The 19,088-nt window shown below is 42.3% G+C and overlaps 1 protein-coding gene across 2 annotated transcripts in view; it reads left to right on the top strand.

The window, feature by feature from the left end:
• AGTPBP1 (ATP/GTP binding carboxypeptidase 1) overlaps positions 1-19,088 on the top strand; it is a 180,986-nt gene that overhangs the window by 63,011 nt on the left and 98,887 nt on the right. For both annotated transcript variants that reach the window (XM_068237116.1, XM_068237126.1), the window contains exons 3-5: positions 1,628-1,758; positions 11,084-11,151; positions 14,729-14,792. In XM_068237116.1, coding sequence (XP_068093217.1) covers positions 1,628-1,758; positions 11,084-11,151; positions 14,729-14,792 — 263 coding nt within the window. The remainder of the gene's footprint in view (positions 1-1,627; positions 1,759-11,083; positions 11,152-14,728; positions 14,793-19,088) is intronic.

The following is a 19,088-nucleotide window of genomic DNA, read 5'->3' as shown; positions in this document are numbered from 1 at the left end:
TTCGCGATTGAAATTGCCACGGCCGCAATTTCAATCACGAAAATAAAGAAAACTAAAAGGCGTAGGGCAACGATTTAGGGGTCGCCAGAAAGAGGAGAAAGAGAGCTTTAAAATGATATCCATCTTTCCATAGTTACATTGTATTACACAGGCTGACTTTTTCTGCTGAATGGAGCTGCTGACACTGGGGAAAGTGTCGTCCTGTGTAATACAAGTAACTATGGAAAGATGGATATCCTTTTAAAGCTCTCTTTCTCCTCTTTCTGGCGACACCTAAATCGTCGCTCTACGCCTTTTAGTTTTCTTTATTTTCGAGATTGAAATCGCGGCCGCGGCAATTTCAATTGCGAAAATAGCGAAAACTAAAAGGCGTAGGGCGGCGGTTTATATATCATTGGAAAGAGGAGAAAGAGAGCTTTAAAATGATATGCATCTTTCCATAGTTTCTGCACTGCTCGGAGTCCCTTTAACCACTTGAGGACCCACCCTTTACCCCCCCTTAAGGACCAGCGCTGTTTTAGCTGATCTGTGCTGGGTGGGCTCTGCAGCCCCCAGCACAGATCAGGGTGCAGGCTGAGCGACCAGATCGCCCCCCTTTTTTCCCCACTAGGGGGATGATGTGCTGGGGGGGTCTGATCGCTCCTGCCTGCCGGGTGTTGCGGGGGGCACCTCAAAGCCCCCCTCCGCGGCGAAATCCCCCCCTCCCTCTCCTACCTGGCCCCCCCTGGTGATCGGGGCTGCACAGGACGCTATCCGTCCTGTGCAGCCAGTGACAGGCTGTCCCCTGTCACATGGCGGCGATCCCCGGCCGCTGATTGGCCGGGGATCGCCGATCTGCCTTACGGCGCTGCTGCGCAGCAGCGCCGTACAATGTAAACAAAGTGGATTATTTCCGCTTGTGTTTACATTTAGCCTGCGAGCCGCCTTCGGCGGCCCGCAGGCTATTCACGGAGCCCCCCGCCGTGAATTGACAGGAAGCAGCCGCTCGCGCGAGCGGCTGCTTCCTGATTAAGCAGCCTGCAGCTGGCAACGCAATACTGCGTCGCTGGTCCTGCAGCTGCCACTTTGCCGACGCACGGTATAAGCGTGCGGTCGGCAAGTGGTTAAGGTTTCCTTTAGGGCCTCTTCAAACTGGGGCGGTATGGTATTTTTACCGCACCCCACTGCAGGGCAAAGTCTATGTACCCTTTAATACCGTTGCTGAGCGGTGCGGCAGACGTGACATTTTCGCCGGAACCCCCGACGCGAGGGCAAACCTATGTTACCGTGTGGTTCTGTGGTGACCTGACGTGGCATGCGGTGCACCAGATGTCATGCGAGTCTATGGCGATGCGTGTGTTGAAATGCTCGCTGCCAGTTTTATGCATCGCACATGTGCAAAAGTGTATTTTAGCAATAAGCGTCCGCGCACGTGATTGCTTCTGCCACAGGTAGTGAGTGTCACTTCCTGCTTCAAGGCCTGTTTGTGGCAGTGCGGTGCAGCCCCTGCCAATTCACAGTGTGAAACTGGCCTAATATGACCAATGGGGAAGGGACAAATGAAAGACAAACTAGGGCTGGACAGAGGCTTTAACTATATGCAACATGTTTTTAACTCATTAATTTTTTTTTTTTCATTGCCTTGTAGCCTTCCCAACAATTCCCGCATTATGAGCCTCTTATCACAGCTAGAAAGAATCAACTCGGAATCGCCGGCCTTGGATCCTGATAATACAAGATTTGTTACTGCAAAAATTCTCCACTTGGCACAGACTCAAGGTACAATATGATTTCAACTATGCAAGATAAGCACAGGTTTGAGAATCAATGTCTATATTTATGATTGTGTTCAGTTTCTTATAATACTAATGCATCTTACATACTCTTGACTTTATTTCTGGTTCCCGCTTGGAGCTTTTTGTGCTTTTCAGCATTGTTAATACTCTACTGATATTTTTTATTATGTGGAAATCTTGTGGAGTAAAGCAGTTTCTTGTTATGTCATAAAACACTGTAAATGACTTAATATAAAACTGGTTCTAAACCGTGCAGAGAAAGCCAAAAAATAAGTATGAAAATACGCTTTAGGCATCTGCTCATCTGTACCTAAAGTCAGGGAGACATGATCAACTTGATATATTTTTAAGCCTCTGATTTGTATTTCTCCTAACTGTCCTCTGTTTATGTATCGTCCCTCTTTCGGAGGCAAATCCCCATTCCATTTTCCTCCTCTGTCTTTCTTTTGGGCCTGATGTATAGAGTTGCAGAAATGTGTTTACCTATTACAAAGTTTTTAGATTGTGACAAAGGTTATGGACTTTCTCTGAAGTATTGCCTTGCTTATCTCCATATCTAATATACTAAGGGCCCGTTTCCACAAGCTGCAAAATCACATCACATTGCATCAAAACTGAAGCCAATGCATGTCAATGGAGTAGATTCCATTTCATGCGAATTATGCGATGTGACCCAGTTAAAGAACAGGATTCCTGCTGCAAATATCTGCAATATGCATCTGATTCCCGTAGGCAGTAACAAACGGCTGCATCTGAAATCCGGAAGTCACCCACAGGTAGTTACAGCGAGACGCAATCAAATTTGGGCAGTGGAAATTGGCCTTCCAAGGCAGTTGCACGGCATGCTACAACTGCCAATCCCATTTCGACCTCGCGTCCAGTTTAATTTCTTACTAAATAACCTAAACATGTATTGCCTGTTGTATACTGCATCCTTCCCCACCTTTTGTACCCCCCTCTCCCCCCAATTTCTTTAGATTGTAAGCTCGCAAGGGAAGGGCTCTCACCCTCTTTTGTCTTAGTTTTTGTTGGTCATTTCATAGCTTGATCTCTGTTATACATTTTATTCATCATGTTACGTCATTCATGGGAATCATCAGTTCTGTATTTTGTACCAGTGTCCAGATTTGATGTATATCATTGTCTGTATCATTATGTACCCCTTGTTTGTTTTCCTACTTTGTACTGCGCCACGGAATATGTTCGTGCTTTATAAATAATAATAATTCTTTATTATTGTGACTGGAGAAGTGATGAAGGTGTAACTGGAGTTATAGTGGACTTGTATTTTGCCCAAATATGTTTATACCAAAAAAGGGTTTAATTCTTATGCAAAACTTGGGGATACACCACTATATAACCATAGTTGTATTCACTGTGCATTGTTCAGCATAGTTACAACTACTTGTAAACCTGCATGCCCTGTGCAGTCATATGTAATTTTGTACTATTATGTTCTAACATTTGTGATGGAGGATTGGTTTGTAATTTTTCTTCTAAGGATAGTTTTGATCCCTTTTTATATTGTTAAAGTAAAATGGTATGGTGATAATAATCGTCTTGCCCTTTTTAAAGTCCCACTTTCGACAGTTTTTTAAACTTATAGTTTTATTTGGAGAGAAGCCAGTTTAATTTACCAGTATGGTTTTTGAGGTGTGGAAGAAAACCAGCGTGCCTAATGGAAACTAAGCTCATGCAGAGAACCTGCTATGCTCATAGGGAGAATCTGCTAGACATATATACACTTACCTAAAGGATTATTAGGAACACCATACTAATACAGGTTCTGACCCCCTTTCGCCTTCAGAACTGCCTTAATTCTACGTGGCAATGATTCAACAAGGTGCTAAAAGCATTCTTTAGAAATGTTGGCCCATATTGATAAGATAGCATCTTGCACTTGATGGAAATTTGTGTGATGCACATCTAGGGCACAAAGCTCCCATTACATCACATCCCAAAGATGCTCTATTGGGTTGAGATCTGGTGACTGTGGGGGCCATTTTAGTACAGTGAACTCATTGTCATGTTCAAGAAAACAATTTGAAATGATTTGAGCTTTTTGACATGGTGCATTATCCTGCTGAATGTAGCCATCAGAGGATGGGGTACATGGTGGTCATGAAGGAATGGATATGGTCAGAAACAATGCTCAGGTAGCCCGTGACATTTAAATGATGCCCAATTGGCACTAAGGGGCCTAAAGTGTGCCAAGAAAACATCCCTCACACCATTACACCACCATCAGCCTGCACAGTGGTAACAAGGCATGATGGATCCATGTTCTCATTCTTTTTACGCCAAATTGTGACTCTATTGAGACTCGTCAGACCAGGCAACATTTTTCCAGTCTTCAACTGTCCAATTTTGGTGAGGTCATGCAAATTGTAGCTTCTTTTTCTTATTTGTCGCGGATATGAGTGGTACCCAGTGGGGTCTTCTGCTGTTGTAGCCCATCCGCCTCAAGGTTGTGCGTATTGTGGCTTCACAAATGCTTGGCTGCATACCTCGGTTGTAATGAGTGGTTATTTCAGTCAACGTTGCTCTTCTATCAGCTTGAATCAGTCATCCCATTCTCCTCTGACCTCTAGCATAAACAAGGCATTTTCGCCCACAGGACTGTCACATACTGGATGTTTTTCCCTTTTTCACACCATTCTTTGTAAACCCTAGAAATGGTTGTGCGTGAAAATCCAAGTAACTGAGCAATTGTAAAATATTCAGGCCGGCCCGTCTGGCAACAACAACCATGCCACTCTCAAAATTGCTTAAATCACCTTTCTTTCCCATTCTGACATTCAGTTTGGAGTTCAGGAGATTGTCTTAATAGGACCACACCCCTAAATGCATTAAAGCAACTGCCATGTGATTGGTTGATTGGATAATTGCATTATTGAGAAATTGAACAGGTGTTCCTAATAATCCTTTAGGTGAGTGTATACACGGCCGGTGAGCGAATGGCAGCTTACCCTGCTACTCAAATCCCCGGCGGTGTTAAATACTATTCCCCCTGTGAGTTGTAGCAACTAGGAGGAAAAAGTATTTTGGGGTGCGGCATCCACCAGAAGCCTGAATTACGCTTGCGCGAGCTGTGTAGTATAGCATAAGTGCTATTGCGGTGCCCAGTGTCTGAGCTCTGCACCAAGACAACCTGCTTTGAGAATTATGATATCATGTTGTTCTTGGAATTTGCTTCACCTGCTTAATGTCCTGAAATGTAGAACTGATTTTCTAATACTTCATCTTAGTGTATTCTGAATCTAGTTCTTTGTACTCCACAATTAATGGGCACAAAATGCATGCTGGGTGCATTAAGGACTAATCAGGGATGCCTTTTTTGATCTCCATTGCCAATCCACCTCATTCCAGCAATGATTGTGGTTCTACTATGTCTTGTACATTACATAGCCAGCCTCCTTCAGCTCCTGGGTTCCAGGCTAAGGATGTTATGAGGTTGGGCCCAGTACACATGTTGCTGGAGACTGGCCAACAGAGCATCGTGATTGTCATTAAAATTAGGTGAGATACTACTTGCATAGATGGGTGGAGGGACCTCTTTACCGGAGAGGTATTATGGAAGGGTGCGCTGTGAAAAAGTGCATTCTGACAATGCACTGTTGCATGCATTTTGAGTGCAAACTCTGAGCTGTCCCATTCAGTATACTTGAATGGGCAAGCACTGCAACAAAGTGCAACCCAGGTGCCGTGGGCTTGTATATAACTCGCAACTGCCTGCTTTGCAGAGCAAACTAGAGAGTGCTCATTGCTCAGACCCTTACATACTGTAAATAATGAAAGCTTTTGGAACAGTTCTTAAAATTCAGCCCATTTTCACACGTACGTCTTTAGAACTACTCAGAGCCCCGAGTAGTTCCAAAGGCTGATGGAGAAGTACCCAAGAGCTATTCCACTAAGCAGGTCAAATAACATCAAGCATGGATGGCGGGATAAACCGAGGATCAGGAGGGCTCTAGTATCTTGAGGCTTCCCTGTACTTGGGTATGTATAAAACCTGAAGTATTTTTCCTCACTTCAAGTTCCCCTTTGACGTGCACTTTAAAAAACCAATGTGGGATACAATAGCTGCTTGAGGATTCTGGTTTTTGTATAATGTGCCATGTTATCCCTCCATTTCCTTCACCTTGCTCCCTTGGCATAGGATTCAGAGTCATTGAGAAATACAGCATGTGATTTTGGCTGAAATACAGCTTTGTCCATAGCTATTGGGATTCATTGATTTGTTCAGCTGCAGTTAGTAAACAAGGAACAGCTTGTCAGTGTGTCACTTGAAGTAGAACAGTTTCCTCAGAGCCTTTCGGGTCCGGAATGACAAAGTTTGTGTTACAGGCAACATTCATAACATCTTGTAATAAGCATTATACGTTGCTGTAAACATCACATGTAGTGGAAAAATCATCACAGCTAAAAATAATGTAACTTGCAATGGATGGGAGACTATGTGCCATTCCCAGTTGGTGTGGCTTGGCATTTGTCAGCACTTGTCAGTGTGTCAGAGCTCTGGAAATGATCAGCCCTATAGGCTCTGCAGTGCACCTTGTTGAGTTAATGGCTATGAGCAGATTTCAGAAGGACATCCGTATGCCACTTATAATGGAAGGTGAGTGGCACAGGCAGGTAAATATATATTTTTGTATTAATTGCGTTGATTTTATAGTTAAAGATCTGCTAACTTATTAATAATCCATTTATATTTATATAAACGTCTAACACTTTAGCATTTCGTAGGTAATGCATTCATATTACATATGACTATGCTTCGTAACATCTAAAGAAAATACATACAACAGTTTATTTTATTGTTTATTTTCCATAGCGTCACTGTTTGTTTACATTGTAATGTGCCACATGTCCGAAGCAAAGGGCACATATTAGTAATGTTATTCATTTCTTCACAAATTGGGCATCTAAAGCCAACCTGTAGAGAGAAAACTGATACAAGAGAGAATTGTATCTATTCTATAGTCTTTATTCTAAGTAGAACGTACCTGGGATCCCACAGTATCATTTTGGTTTTTAAAGATTACTCATCTAGGTTTAAAGTTTTGAGTGTAGAATTATTAACCACTTTCCTGCCTCTGCCACGCATATCTATTTGGCTGTAGTAGTGTCTGGATCACACACCTGAAACAAGCATGCAGCTAATTCAGTCAGATTTCAGCCAAACCTCTGATCTGCATGCTTGTTCAGGGACTATGGCTAAAAGTATAATGCTGGGGATACACGGTACGTTTCTGTACCGTGTATCGGCCAGCTGATAATATTCAGCTGGCCCGATCAAGCCGCTCGACCCCCGCCCGCTCGATCCCCGCTGATAAGGAAGCGCCGGCGGGTACGAGCGGTAATCGATCCACGGGGACACGGCGGGAGTCGATCCGGCGGTGAATCGGCCGCCGGATCGACCTGTGTATTGCCAGCATTGAGGCAGAGGATCAGCAGGACAGCCAGACAATTTGATTTGTTTTCAAGGAAATAAGTATGTCAGCCTCCATATCCCTCAATATACAAAAGATGGTCAGCGGGCCTCAGTGGTATCTCTATTGACTTGGAGTCACAACTCTGGCAGGAGGTCCATCAAGCCTCCAAAAACAGTATTACTTCCAACAAGTCAAGTGTGGGCTCCTGGAAGTGGGAAATGAAATGCTGTGATACAGCATAGCAATCCAGCACAACGTAATCGGGCCTGATGCCCATTAAGTGCTCACTTGGGCCCACAATGGGCTTCAGGCCCGAAATGTAAAAAAAACTCCAGAACCACTGGAATGAAATGATGACTGAGACTGTTTCGGATTGTTTGATCCTCACCAGTGCATGGCATGGATTAATTTGGCTCTATGGAGTAGGGCTTGTAACACTGAGAGGTACAGACTAACCAGCAAGCTCATGGTAACCCAGAACTCATTGGTCTGTGTGAGGGGCTACAATAGTCCTAAATGCCCCCTTACTAAAATGCTAAGAAAAACAAAAGTTTGCGTTCTTAAAACAGAAAAAAATTGCGATAATTCAGTTTGGAGTGAGCTTGAGATGTCTCCTAGTGCATCACTGCTGAATATATGCAAATCAACCATAGTTAATAGTGCTCCTATGGGGTACTTACCTCAGAAGGGGTAAGCCTCTGGATCCTAATGAGGCTTCCCCCATCCTCCTACGTCCCTCCATTCCAGCGCTAATAATTCAAACATATTACATTGCTGATTTTCTTTGAATGATAATAGGTATAAGGAGACTGCAAAACTCCATTGTTTACAGACAGCTGTCACAGAGACCCTTGTCCACACCTCCCTTTGCCTTGCTAATATTAGCACTGTACAGTACTATGCTAATCATCAAGTTCACTAACATCAGCTTATTAGGTGTTTTAATGATCATAGAACCAGTTCAGTAGTGTCAGATGTTAGCAGGGCAAGCATCTAGGGTGAGAAACGTGTGCATATAGGGTTTTTCCAGCATCAAACACTAAGGCTCTACTGTCTTACATCCAATAGGAGTTAAATCAAGAATCCAATATATTTACTAAAGTGCTAGAGACAGACCTTAAAGCTTTATTATTATTATTGATTTATATAGCGACAACCTCTTCCGTGGTGCTCTACAACATCATACATGGTATAACAATACAAGATACATAAATAATACTGCAGTTAATACAAGACAATGGTGGATTACAGCTGATGCATTGAACAAATCCACTATGGATTTTTTCACAGGTGTGGGAGGTATGTACACCCATTACATAGCCTTGTGAGAAAAAAGGGGAAGAGAGCCCTGGCCATAAGGCCTTACAGTCTAAAGGTATAAGGGATACGACCGTAGGTAAAGGGAAGCTGTGTGTGAGATGGTAGAAATGGTGGTCAGTGGCTGAACTATCCTAGGTAGGAGAGCATGCTAACCTGAGGAGGTGAGTTTTCAGATTTCGCCTGAAAAGGGTAAGTGTGGGTGAGGGGCAGATGTGTTGAGGGAAAGTGTTCCAGAGGAAAGGAGAGGATCGAGAGAAGTCTTGTAAGCTGGAGTGAGAAGAGGTGACCAGAGAAGAAGAGAATATTGCTAGTAGAGTGGAGATTACATGGAGGATGGTATCTGGAAAAAAAGTTTATTTAGATAAGGAGCTAGGTTGTGGAGAGCTTTGTAGGCGAGAGTAAGGATTTTAAATAGTATGTCTTTCTGAAAAGGCATACTGAAAAATAAGATTTCCTTTAATAGGAAACATAGTGTGCAGTACTTGCTTTTGGCCTTCTTCTTAGTTTATGCTTAGTCTAATACAGGCATGTCCAAAGTGCGGTCTTGGGGGCCAAATGCGGGCCCACCAAGCCTTTTCTGGTGGCTCCCGAAGCTCTCTACAGTTGTTTATTCCATGTGGCCTATGTGGCCATAGCTGTTGTGCCACATGCACGGGACACCATGTATCGTTGCCTTTAAGTTATCTGTCACCACGGTAGCAGTAGAAGCCACTGTTTAGCCACTGCCACTACGCCAGCAGCAGTCAGCAGCAACAACCACTGATTAGCAGCTGCCATTGTGCCAGTAGTACTATGCTTGCATGTTGAAAGGAACATTATTGTTACCGTGTGTATATGGGTTATTTCCTGTGGAAATGTTTTATTTGACAAAATGTCACAGATAGTGTACCTAACAGCAATCAATACTTTTTTTTTTTTTATTTCGCTAGATCGGCACCTTAGCACTCAAGAACGGCGATATGGTCTTGACCTAAACAGTGTTTGACTATCCCTAGTTAGAATATCCAGCAAGAGATTGAAAAGCTTTGCATGAAAAGCCCTCTTGTTAAAGTCTTCTAATCAAAAGCTGCCAGTTTATTGAACAAAAAGTTAAGCAGTATACTTGTCAACCTCAATGGGAATATATGCTACACGGAAGTGTTTAAGTTTTGTACTAAAATAGAATAAGGTTACATTCACAGTGAAAAAACAAACGCAAAGCAATAGAACGAAAAAGTTGCACCACGTAATGCGACCTTTTGGTTGCATACAGTGAAAAATACAGGCTATGAAAAGTATGCTTTACTGTTTGTAAGGGATAAAAATTCAGGTAGGAAGATTGCAGGAAGTGGCCACCCTGTGGGCTTCTTCTAACCAGGTATTTGAGATTAATTGATGAACGTATAAAACATGCTTTGTAGATGAGTGAAATTACAGCATTTTAAATGCAACCAAACAAGTGTTTTGGCTTCTGTTTACTTTTAAGGAGAGACAGAGCTGCATTCATTTCCTTTTCAACTGCCTCATTTGCATAGATAAAAGCACTGGTTTATTTACCATTGCAGTGGAAGAAATAAAAGGGACCTCAGGCAGGTCTTAGCAGTATTATTACTATATGTACACTGTTTATTTAATCATGTCACATGTCAGCTCAGGTATGCTTTAAAACCACTACACATTCAGATCTCAATTTAGGCTCTAGGAAGCATTTGTGGTTTGTGTTTTATTAAACAGCGCTAAAGTAGACTTGGTTTTAAAAAATTATTTATAAACCCCCAAAAAACCTGAGTTTTCATTTTGATTTGGGACCGGCTGGTACTTTTTATACTTTGAAAGAAACCTCAAGTGAAAATCATATATAAAGGCTGCCATATTTATTTCCTTTTTAAAACAATACCAGTTGCCTGGCTGTCTTGCTGATCCTCTGCCTTTATTACTTGTAGCCATAGAATCTGGACAAGGATACAGATCAAGTGTTTCGGATTTAAGTCTGACTAGATTAGCTGCATGGTTGTTTTAGTTGTATGATGCAGACACTACTGCAACCAAAGCGAGCAGTAGGCCTGCCAGGCAACTGGTACTGTTTAATACCAGTTCCCTGGCAGGCCTGCTGGATCTCTTTTGTTGCAGCAGTGTCTAAATCACACATCTGAAACAAGCATGCGGCTAATCCAGTCAGACTTAAATCCTAAACACTTGATCTGTATCCTTGTTCAGATTCTATGGCTACAAGTATAAAAGGCAGAGGATCAGCAGGACAGCCAAGCAACTGGTTTTGTTTTAAAATGAAATAAATATGGCAGCCCCATATCCCTCTCACTTCAGGTTCCTTTTTAACTTCTGTCTATGATAGAATTGGTCTTTCCCTACTTCCTGATGTACTGAAAAATGTCTGCTAAAGGCACGCATGTACATGGATTGCTATAAAGCGCAATGTAAATGCAATATGCTAATGCTTATGTCTAATGCTTGAGAAACTGCTGTGTAACACAAACCCTGCTGAGCATAAGCCCCAGGGTGCATGGTTTTTTTCTGAGGGTATTTAATGAATTGCGTTTTCTCTTCTACATGCAGAAAAAACAAGAAAGGAGATGACTGCTAAAGGATCCACTGGTATAGAAGTAATACTGTTCACACTGGAGGTGAGCATATACATACCGCAATGAAGTGAAACTATGATGTTATAAAAGGGCCAAATGTAATGTTCTTACATTTTTTATCTGATGACTTTAGTTTTCAGCCAGCTGCAAATTTTCAAATGAACTTGCAGTTAAATGGCACTTTTTTATGACCTTTAAACCTTTATGTATAGAGCCCACTGGGGAACGCTCCTGCAATTGTGTAAGTGCTTTGTGCAGTAATCCTCTGCGTGTTTTCCGGCTGCAATTGGTAATGCTGTGCAATCTGCTGCTGGCAATTGTACAACGTTGTTGTTGTTTAGTGCAAGATAGTTTTAAGTACCTGCCGGTTCTCCTGCTGTAATTTTAATTATATTTTTTTTTCTATTAGGAATTTATCTTTTTTTGCTGTATTAACCCCCCCTGGCGGTATGATTATTTCTGGATTTTAGGGACTTTTTAAAACCTTTCAGACCTTAAAATCAGGAACAAATCATGCCGGCAGAGTCTCTGCAGCAGCCCCAGCACTTACGCACCTCCTTGGGCTCCAGCGCTGCCGCATTCTCCGGGTGGTGCTGCAACTCTGTGGTGAGATCGATGATGGCAATCTCACCAGAGTGATTCAGAGCCTCGGAGGACAGGAAGGAGAATGGCTACAGACGCCTGGATCCCCCAGGAGGTGAGTAAAAACTCCCGCTGCACACTATACTCTGCGTACAGCTCCCGGCAGCTAGCCCGAGCGTGGCTTGGGATTACCACCAGGGAGGTTAAGTGACCTATGTGTGTTGTCGCAGCTGACAAAAGATTGTATCACCTATCTGAGCAGTGAATCCCTCAGTCAAAGTTGACTGCTAAATATCGGCCTGTACTTCTGTAATTTATGACCGTTGTCATATAGGGCAGTAAAACAATCAGCTGAAAAAATAAAGCAAGTGTAATGCCTGGTACGTACCATGCAATTTCCCGTCAGATAGGTTGAATTGATTATTTCCAACAGGTCTGATCTGATTTCGCAGGGAGCCGGGAATCCAGGAACAGAAGCAAGCACTGTCACCAAGGCATCCCATATATAGATAGATAGATAGATAGATAGATAGATAGATAGATAGATAGATAGATAGATAGATATAGAGATATATATATATATAGATATATATAGATATAGATAGATATATATATATATATATATATATATATATATATATATATATATATATAGCCCTTTTGTTCCTGTTAATACTAGTGTGTTTCAAAAATCAAACTAGTTTTGCCTTTGGGCAAAGTTTGTCTCTTCTCAAACGTCCTCTTAATTTAATAGATGCAGTATAATCTCGTTATAATAAACTCCACTATAGTAAACATTTGGGAATAGTAAACTACCTCTCCCGGTCCCGACCAATCATCATTATAAGTCTATGGGAGCAACGCCTGGTATAGTAAACTCTGATATAATAAAACTTCTGTTATAGTAAATATGTTTTTTGCCCCCCTAAGTGATGCTCACTCTGGATACAGTAAACAGTGGGCGGTGCATGTGTCATATAACAGTGTAAAACCCATTGTCTGCTGCTCTCTTCAGCCTGCTTGCAGGTGAGTTGATGCCGATAATATTTGTAAGACAAGAAGAATGGCACCAGTGCTAGATGTACAGTACTGTACACATAAGCAGCCTGGGGAGATTGAGGAATACTGTGAACATAAACAAAAGATGATGCAGTGTTACCACTTTGATAAAAGTATCGTCACAGTCCTCCCATATAGTTGTACGCACTCCCAGGTATCTCTTCCTGGCACTCCTGGTAGCTTGTAGAGCGGAGTACAGGCTACTTTCACTTGTAGTACAGATCAGACTGGGCCTACTCTCTGCAAAACTGAGTGTGAAGAGTAGAGACCCACCTTATTATGATTGGCTGCATTTTGAAGAGAGGCTTCATCATTTGCTCAAGTGTGAGCAGAAAGTTTTGCAGGACACGTTCTACAAGTCCCGCCCACGGAGGTATCGGAGCCACTCACAGGAAGCGAGTGGCTGCCTCTATTCAGTGATGGCTGCAATGTTTACCAGCAATTTGTTCAGCCGGGTTATGCAGCCCTAAGCTAATACTTAACCTTATAGTCCATCAAATGTGCAAGTGCTTGTAATGTACCTCCACTGGGAGGACAGAGTTGCTCCTTTGCAGCAGAGAATGTAACAGGGCATGCTGGGCTATTTCTAGGACATTTTCTGATATTGTAAACTTCTGATATAGTAAACCACTTTTCCTGGTCCCTTGGAATTAACTATAACGAGATTATACTCTAATCACAAAATATAATCTGTGCAGTTTTAGAAAATCAAAATTTGGGGGAAAATCACTTCTTGTTTATGGACATCATCATGTGATGACATACATGGGTCCTGATTCACTAACCTACGGTAAGATTCCCATACACAGGGAGCGCACTATCGCCTTGTGCTAAGTGTATGTGCAGCCATGGCTAAAAAAAAAAATGTTGTCTCCCTTGCATTTATGTCTCAATTGTTGCAATTTCGAATGATTTGGTATTGCCGCATTTATTTTAATTGCACTGGAAAAATGCAAAAAAAAGTGCAGGAAAAAATAAGACATTCCATACACACAGTCAAAAATGGCCAGGTCAAAATTATTGGCACCCTCAAACTACCAGTAATACTTGGTAGCACACCCTTTGGAAGAAATAACTGATGTTAGACACAGGCATGTGCGCTTAGGGGACATAAGTGTTTTGTTTTATAGCCCCCCCCCCCCCCATGAATGAACTGTACTTATGCCTCTGATGATGAGCATGTACCATCCAGTTAAAAATGGGGAAGGGGGGGGGGGGGGTAGTGGTGGACTTGCCTCCCCACAGAAGACTGGACAGATATGAATCAGTAAAAAATACAAAACCTTTATTTCATACTCCAAAATATTTTGGTGGAAGAGAATGTACAAAGACGCTCCTGGAGCATAGACACACCAGGTAAAATAAAATATATTTTATACTATTTGGCGCACCTGTTCCCTATCAGATACGTTTATCCACCCTTGGTGGAAGAGTTCTTTTCTTTTTTCTACTATGGAGAGCAACTTCTTAGTCTGAGTGGGGACAGGCGAATCTCCCCACCTGCATATACAGTGGTTGCCTTGGAGGTAACCCCCTTTGTGAGTATACTTCTGTATTCACACCATTTATATAATTACAATTCATACTACACCATTGTGGGCTCTCGATTGTCTTTCCCACCCACCCTTTTGTATATGTACCATCCAGGACAAGGCAGAACATAGCGCAGCAGATATATTTAACTGAACTTATTGTAACACAAAATTGCCTGTTAATATAAAGATAGGCAAAGCTTTGTTGAGGTGAGTACTGTTGTGGTAAGTTAAATCCAGCTCCTTACCAGATAGAAATTATTAAGAAGACCTATTTCTGTTTTGTAAGCTTTAATGTGGATATTGTATATTTTGTTATATTGCTTTTTCTAAACAACTTATCTTGCTTGTGCTTAATTTATGCGGGAGGAATTAATTGGTGCCCTTTAAAGAAATCCTCTCAGAATGCTTAATTTTCCATGGTAACACACTCTTCACCTTTGCAGAATACCAAGGACCTCCAGACAATACTAAACATTGCAAATATTCTCAATGAATTGATGTCAGCTGGTAAGTTTCTATATTCACTTCCTATAAATCTATAAATCTTATTTTTAGAAACTAAGAGAGATTTGGTTTCAGTGAGGTTATATTTATGCCTTGCCAATAACATTTTTTTCTACCAATGAAATGGGATTTTAAAGTAAAGGACAGCTCTCCTTTTACACTTCTCTGAATAAAGCTGAAAAGGAGCTATCACTAGACTGTTTTTAAAAAGAAAAATATACATTTCTAAACCACCGTATATATTGGACTATAAGTCTAGAAATTTAGGTCTAACTTATTGAAGTAAATCATAGAGGGCGACTTGTACATAGTTCAGACCGAAATTTCTTGTAGTCCTGTAAAGTTCAGGTTCTACTGTGACAATTTGCACTACTAAACCCTGCCCTTTCCCACCGTACTATCTCCATATTTTTTTTTTAACCCAAGAAGTAAAGTTTATTCAAAATATCAAGGTAGTAATACAACACTGCCGGTGCGTGGCAGAATTCAAATACAAAGTATAGGGTGTTTAAGTACAGTACAATGTTATACATTTAGTTAATCCATTTAAGTCTTCCTTGCAGATAGTGTGTCACATGAAACAGGGGAAGAAAATTGGTTTGTTATATTGTGGGTTACATCAAGGCAGTCAATATATGAAAACGTATACGTAACTATTACATTAGCATACTCGCAACATATCTGGATGTAGTGTTTATCTGTTTATCCACCTATCCCAGATTAGGTGAAATTTGTTGGGGGCTTTCCTATGTATATAAATGAGTTTTTTGTAGGGTGTTATGTTATCTATTCGCCTTTTCCAATCAGAGAGTGTGGGTGAATTTGGCGATAACCATTTAAGTGAGATTTCCTGCCTAGCGTGAAAAAGAGACTGACTTAGAAATAGCTTGTCATTTGCTTGGGTATCTTCATCCGTAATGAGTCCCAGGAGACAGAGTGCGGGGTCTAAAGTGACTGGGCAGCCCATTTTGTCATGTAGAAACGCTACTACCTGAGTCCAGTAGGTAGCAACAGGCGGACATTCCCAGATTAAGTGGAAGAAGGTTGGGTTGGGTGTATGACATTTGGGGCAAGTATTTGAGCAATTTATGTCAAACTTGGCCATCTTTCCAGGTGTGAGATATGCCTGGTGGATAATATAGAGTTGAGTGAGCCTATCTCGCACACATGGGGAGGCAAGTCTTACTGCTGAAAGAATATCCTCCCAGTCATCATCTTCTATAGTTAGGCCACATTCCACCCATTTATCTCTTGAAGGGGCATTGTAGGTGTCAGCTTTGTGATGTATTAAGGTTGAGTAAAGGGTGCCAATCATGTGCTTAGCTTGTCCATTTTTGATCAAACTCACAATTTCAGAGGTGGAGATGGAGACTTGGACAGATCCAAATTGGGCATTGTATGCGTGGTGCAGTTGTGCATACCTAAATGCATAATGGTGGGGGAGTGCATATTTAACCACTAGGTCAGCGAAAGGAAGTATCTTACCCCTATGAAGTATCTGGCCCAGAAAAAGTATACCTTTAGAGCTCCAGATGTGCGAGTCAGGGATTTTAGAGAATTCTGGAAGTTTGGGGTTTTCCCAAAGTGGAGTATTTGTTTCGTAATCTGCGTTGGAGTAGTATTTAAGAGCCCAACGCCACACCCTAGTTGCTTGTTCTAGTAGGGTATTGCCAGGTGCCTGGCTTGTGAGGGTGGTCCTCATTAGGTTTAGTGCTAAGGAGTTTCGGCAGGGGTCAATATCGTAGCCATATAGTTCTGGATTATATGAAACGTCAGAGGTGAACCATGCAGCCATCTGTTGTAGTTGAGCTGCCATATAGTACTTCTGGAAAGAGGGAAGAGCCACGCCTCCCTCACCATTAGGGTTTTGCATGATTAGATATTTAAGTTTGGCTCTGCCATTACCCCAGATCAGACTGAGCAAGACAGAGCGTACTTTCTTAAAAAAGTGTTGAGTAATGTAAATGGGAGAGTGGTGGATGATATAAAGGATTTTAGGTAGGAGTACCATTTTAACCAGGTTCACTCTGCCAGCCACTGACAGCGGCAATTTAGCCCAGGTTCTACTTTTGTCTCTGACAAGTTGGAGTAGCGGTATCACCTCGTTTGTTAAGTATTTTTTAGGGTCGATATGGATGGTTACACCAAGGTATTTAAAGGAATTTACTATCTGCAGCCGAGAGACTGGCGGAGAGTCAGGGTCAGATGGGGCATCAATTAGTAGAACTACCGATTTGTTTTGGTTTAATTGTAGACCGGAGTAGTATCCAGACTCATGGATAGTTTCTAGTGCCAGTGAAAGAGAGGGACCCGGGTCCGCCAGGTACAGGATTGTGTCATCCGCATACATGGATATTTTTTCTTGGGTATGTTGAGTAAACAGGCCCTCTATGCCGGAGTGCGTACGGATGCGACAGGCCAGAGGTTCCGCCGCAAGGGCATATAGGAGAGGGGAGAGTGGGCATCCCTGCCGAGTGCCACGTTCCAACCCAAAAGATTCAGACACCCATGAATTGGTGCATATTTTAGCTCGGGGGTCTGTGTATAGTATAGTGACCCATCTCATGAATCTATCCCCAAATCCAAATCTGGATAGGGTGGCTTGTAGATATGGCCACTCCACAGTATCAAAGGCCTTGGCCATATCTAAAGAGGCGACGGCACGTTGACCTGTGTTTAAGTGTTTACACTGCAGATTTGCCATCAACCTGCGGATATTTATGGCGGTGTTCTTACCTGGCATGAAGCCAGTTTGGTCTGGGTGGATTAGGGACAGTATAACTTCATTTAGGCGGGTGGCTAGCATTTTGGCTAAAATTTTGGCATCTACAGGGAGAAGGGATATAGGCCTATAGGATTCGCATAATAAAGGATTTTTCCCTGGTTTGGGTAGAACCACAATTAATGCTTCGCGCATGGAGGGCGGTAGTGTTCCCTTTGTGTATGCTTCAGTGTACATTTCAAGGAGAGCGGGGGCTAGTTCTTCAGAGAATTTTTTATAGACCTCGACAGGGATGCCGTCCAACCCGGGTGCTTTTTTGTTGGGGAAGCTGGCTATAGCCTTTTCAATTTCTGCAACTGTAAATGGTTCCTCTAGTTGTATTCTTTGCTCGGGTGTGAGCTTAGGGATATTTATTTCTGATAAGTAGATCTCTGAATCACTTTGACTAGCTGGGGACTTTGACTTATACAGCTCAGTGTAGTATTCCTTAAAGACCCGGTTAACTTTGTCAGGGCCCCTCTCTTCCACTCCCACAGCATTGAGAATGGAGGATATCACTGGAGGGGATGTATAGCTTTTAGCCATGTTAGCTAATAGTGTGCCTGTTCGCTCTCCCTGCTCATAGAATGCCTGTTTTTTAAAAAAGATAGAGGCCTTCGCCCTCTCCTCACTGTAACCAGCGAGTTTGCGCATTAAGCTTTGCCATTCCTCATAGAGGGTTGGCGTTGGCTTCCGCAAGTAACTTTGCTCAGCTACCAGCAGCTGTGCTTGTGTATTCTTTTCATTTTGGGAGTTAACTCTTTTATATGTTGCCACAGCTCGCATCAGGGTTCCCCGCAAATAGGCTTTCAGTGTGTCCCAAACCAACCCCCGATTATCTTCATCCCTATGCGTGTGTAGGAATTGGGATATGTCCCTGGTTATTTTGTCATCTGATTTAATAAGATCAAGCCAGAATGGGTTGAATTTCCATATTCTAGGTGGAGAGGATATGCCCCAGTTTAATGTCGCCTGTAGCGGTGAGTGGTCCGATACCAGCCGTGGCAAAATCTTTATGTCTACTACTTTAGAGAGAATATCAGGGGAAGCGAGGATGTGATCTAGTCTGGAGAGGGTTTTATATGTAGCTGATGTGCAGGTGTAACCTGGGTTGTTGAGGTGCATATGTCTCCATATATCTAGCATGTTGATTTCTCCTAGGAGTAAGGAGAATGATGTTTCTTTGTCTGCTTGGGGCGGGAGCCTGTCATATTTCGGATTCTGTACAGCGTTAAAGTCTCCCATCCACACCGCAGGGATCTTGGGGTATTGTAACATGAAGGTTAAGCCTTCTTTGATCAAAGTGGCCGTATAAGGAGGGGGGATATAAAATGCCAGGATTAGGAGGGGGTTATCAGCAATTCTACAATTGATAAATATATACCTTCCATAGGTATCAATTATAACCTTTTCTGGGTGAAATTGCAGATTTCTATTTACCAACACTGATACTCCGCGCGACATCTGAGAGAAGGTGGAGTGGTATGTCCAACCTGTCCACGCACGTCTGAGACTAAGAATTTTACTGCCAGTAATGA

This window comes from Hyperolius riggenbachi, chromosome 1 (genome assembly GCF_040937935.1).
Source record: "Hyperolius riggenbachi isolate aHypRig1 chromosome 1, aHypRig1.pri, whole genome shotgun sequence".
NCBI lineage: Eukaryota > Metazoa > Chordata > Amphibia > Anura > Hyperoliidae > Hyperolius > Hyperolius riggenbachi.
This window is presented reverse-complemented; position numbering and strand designations above follow the sequence as displayed.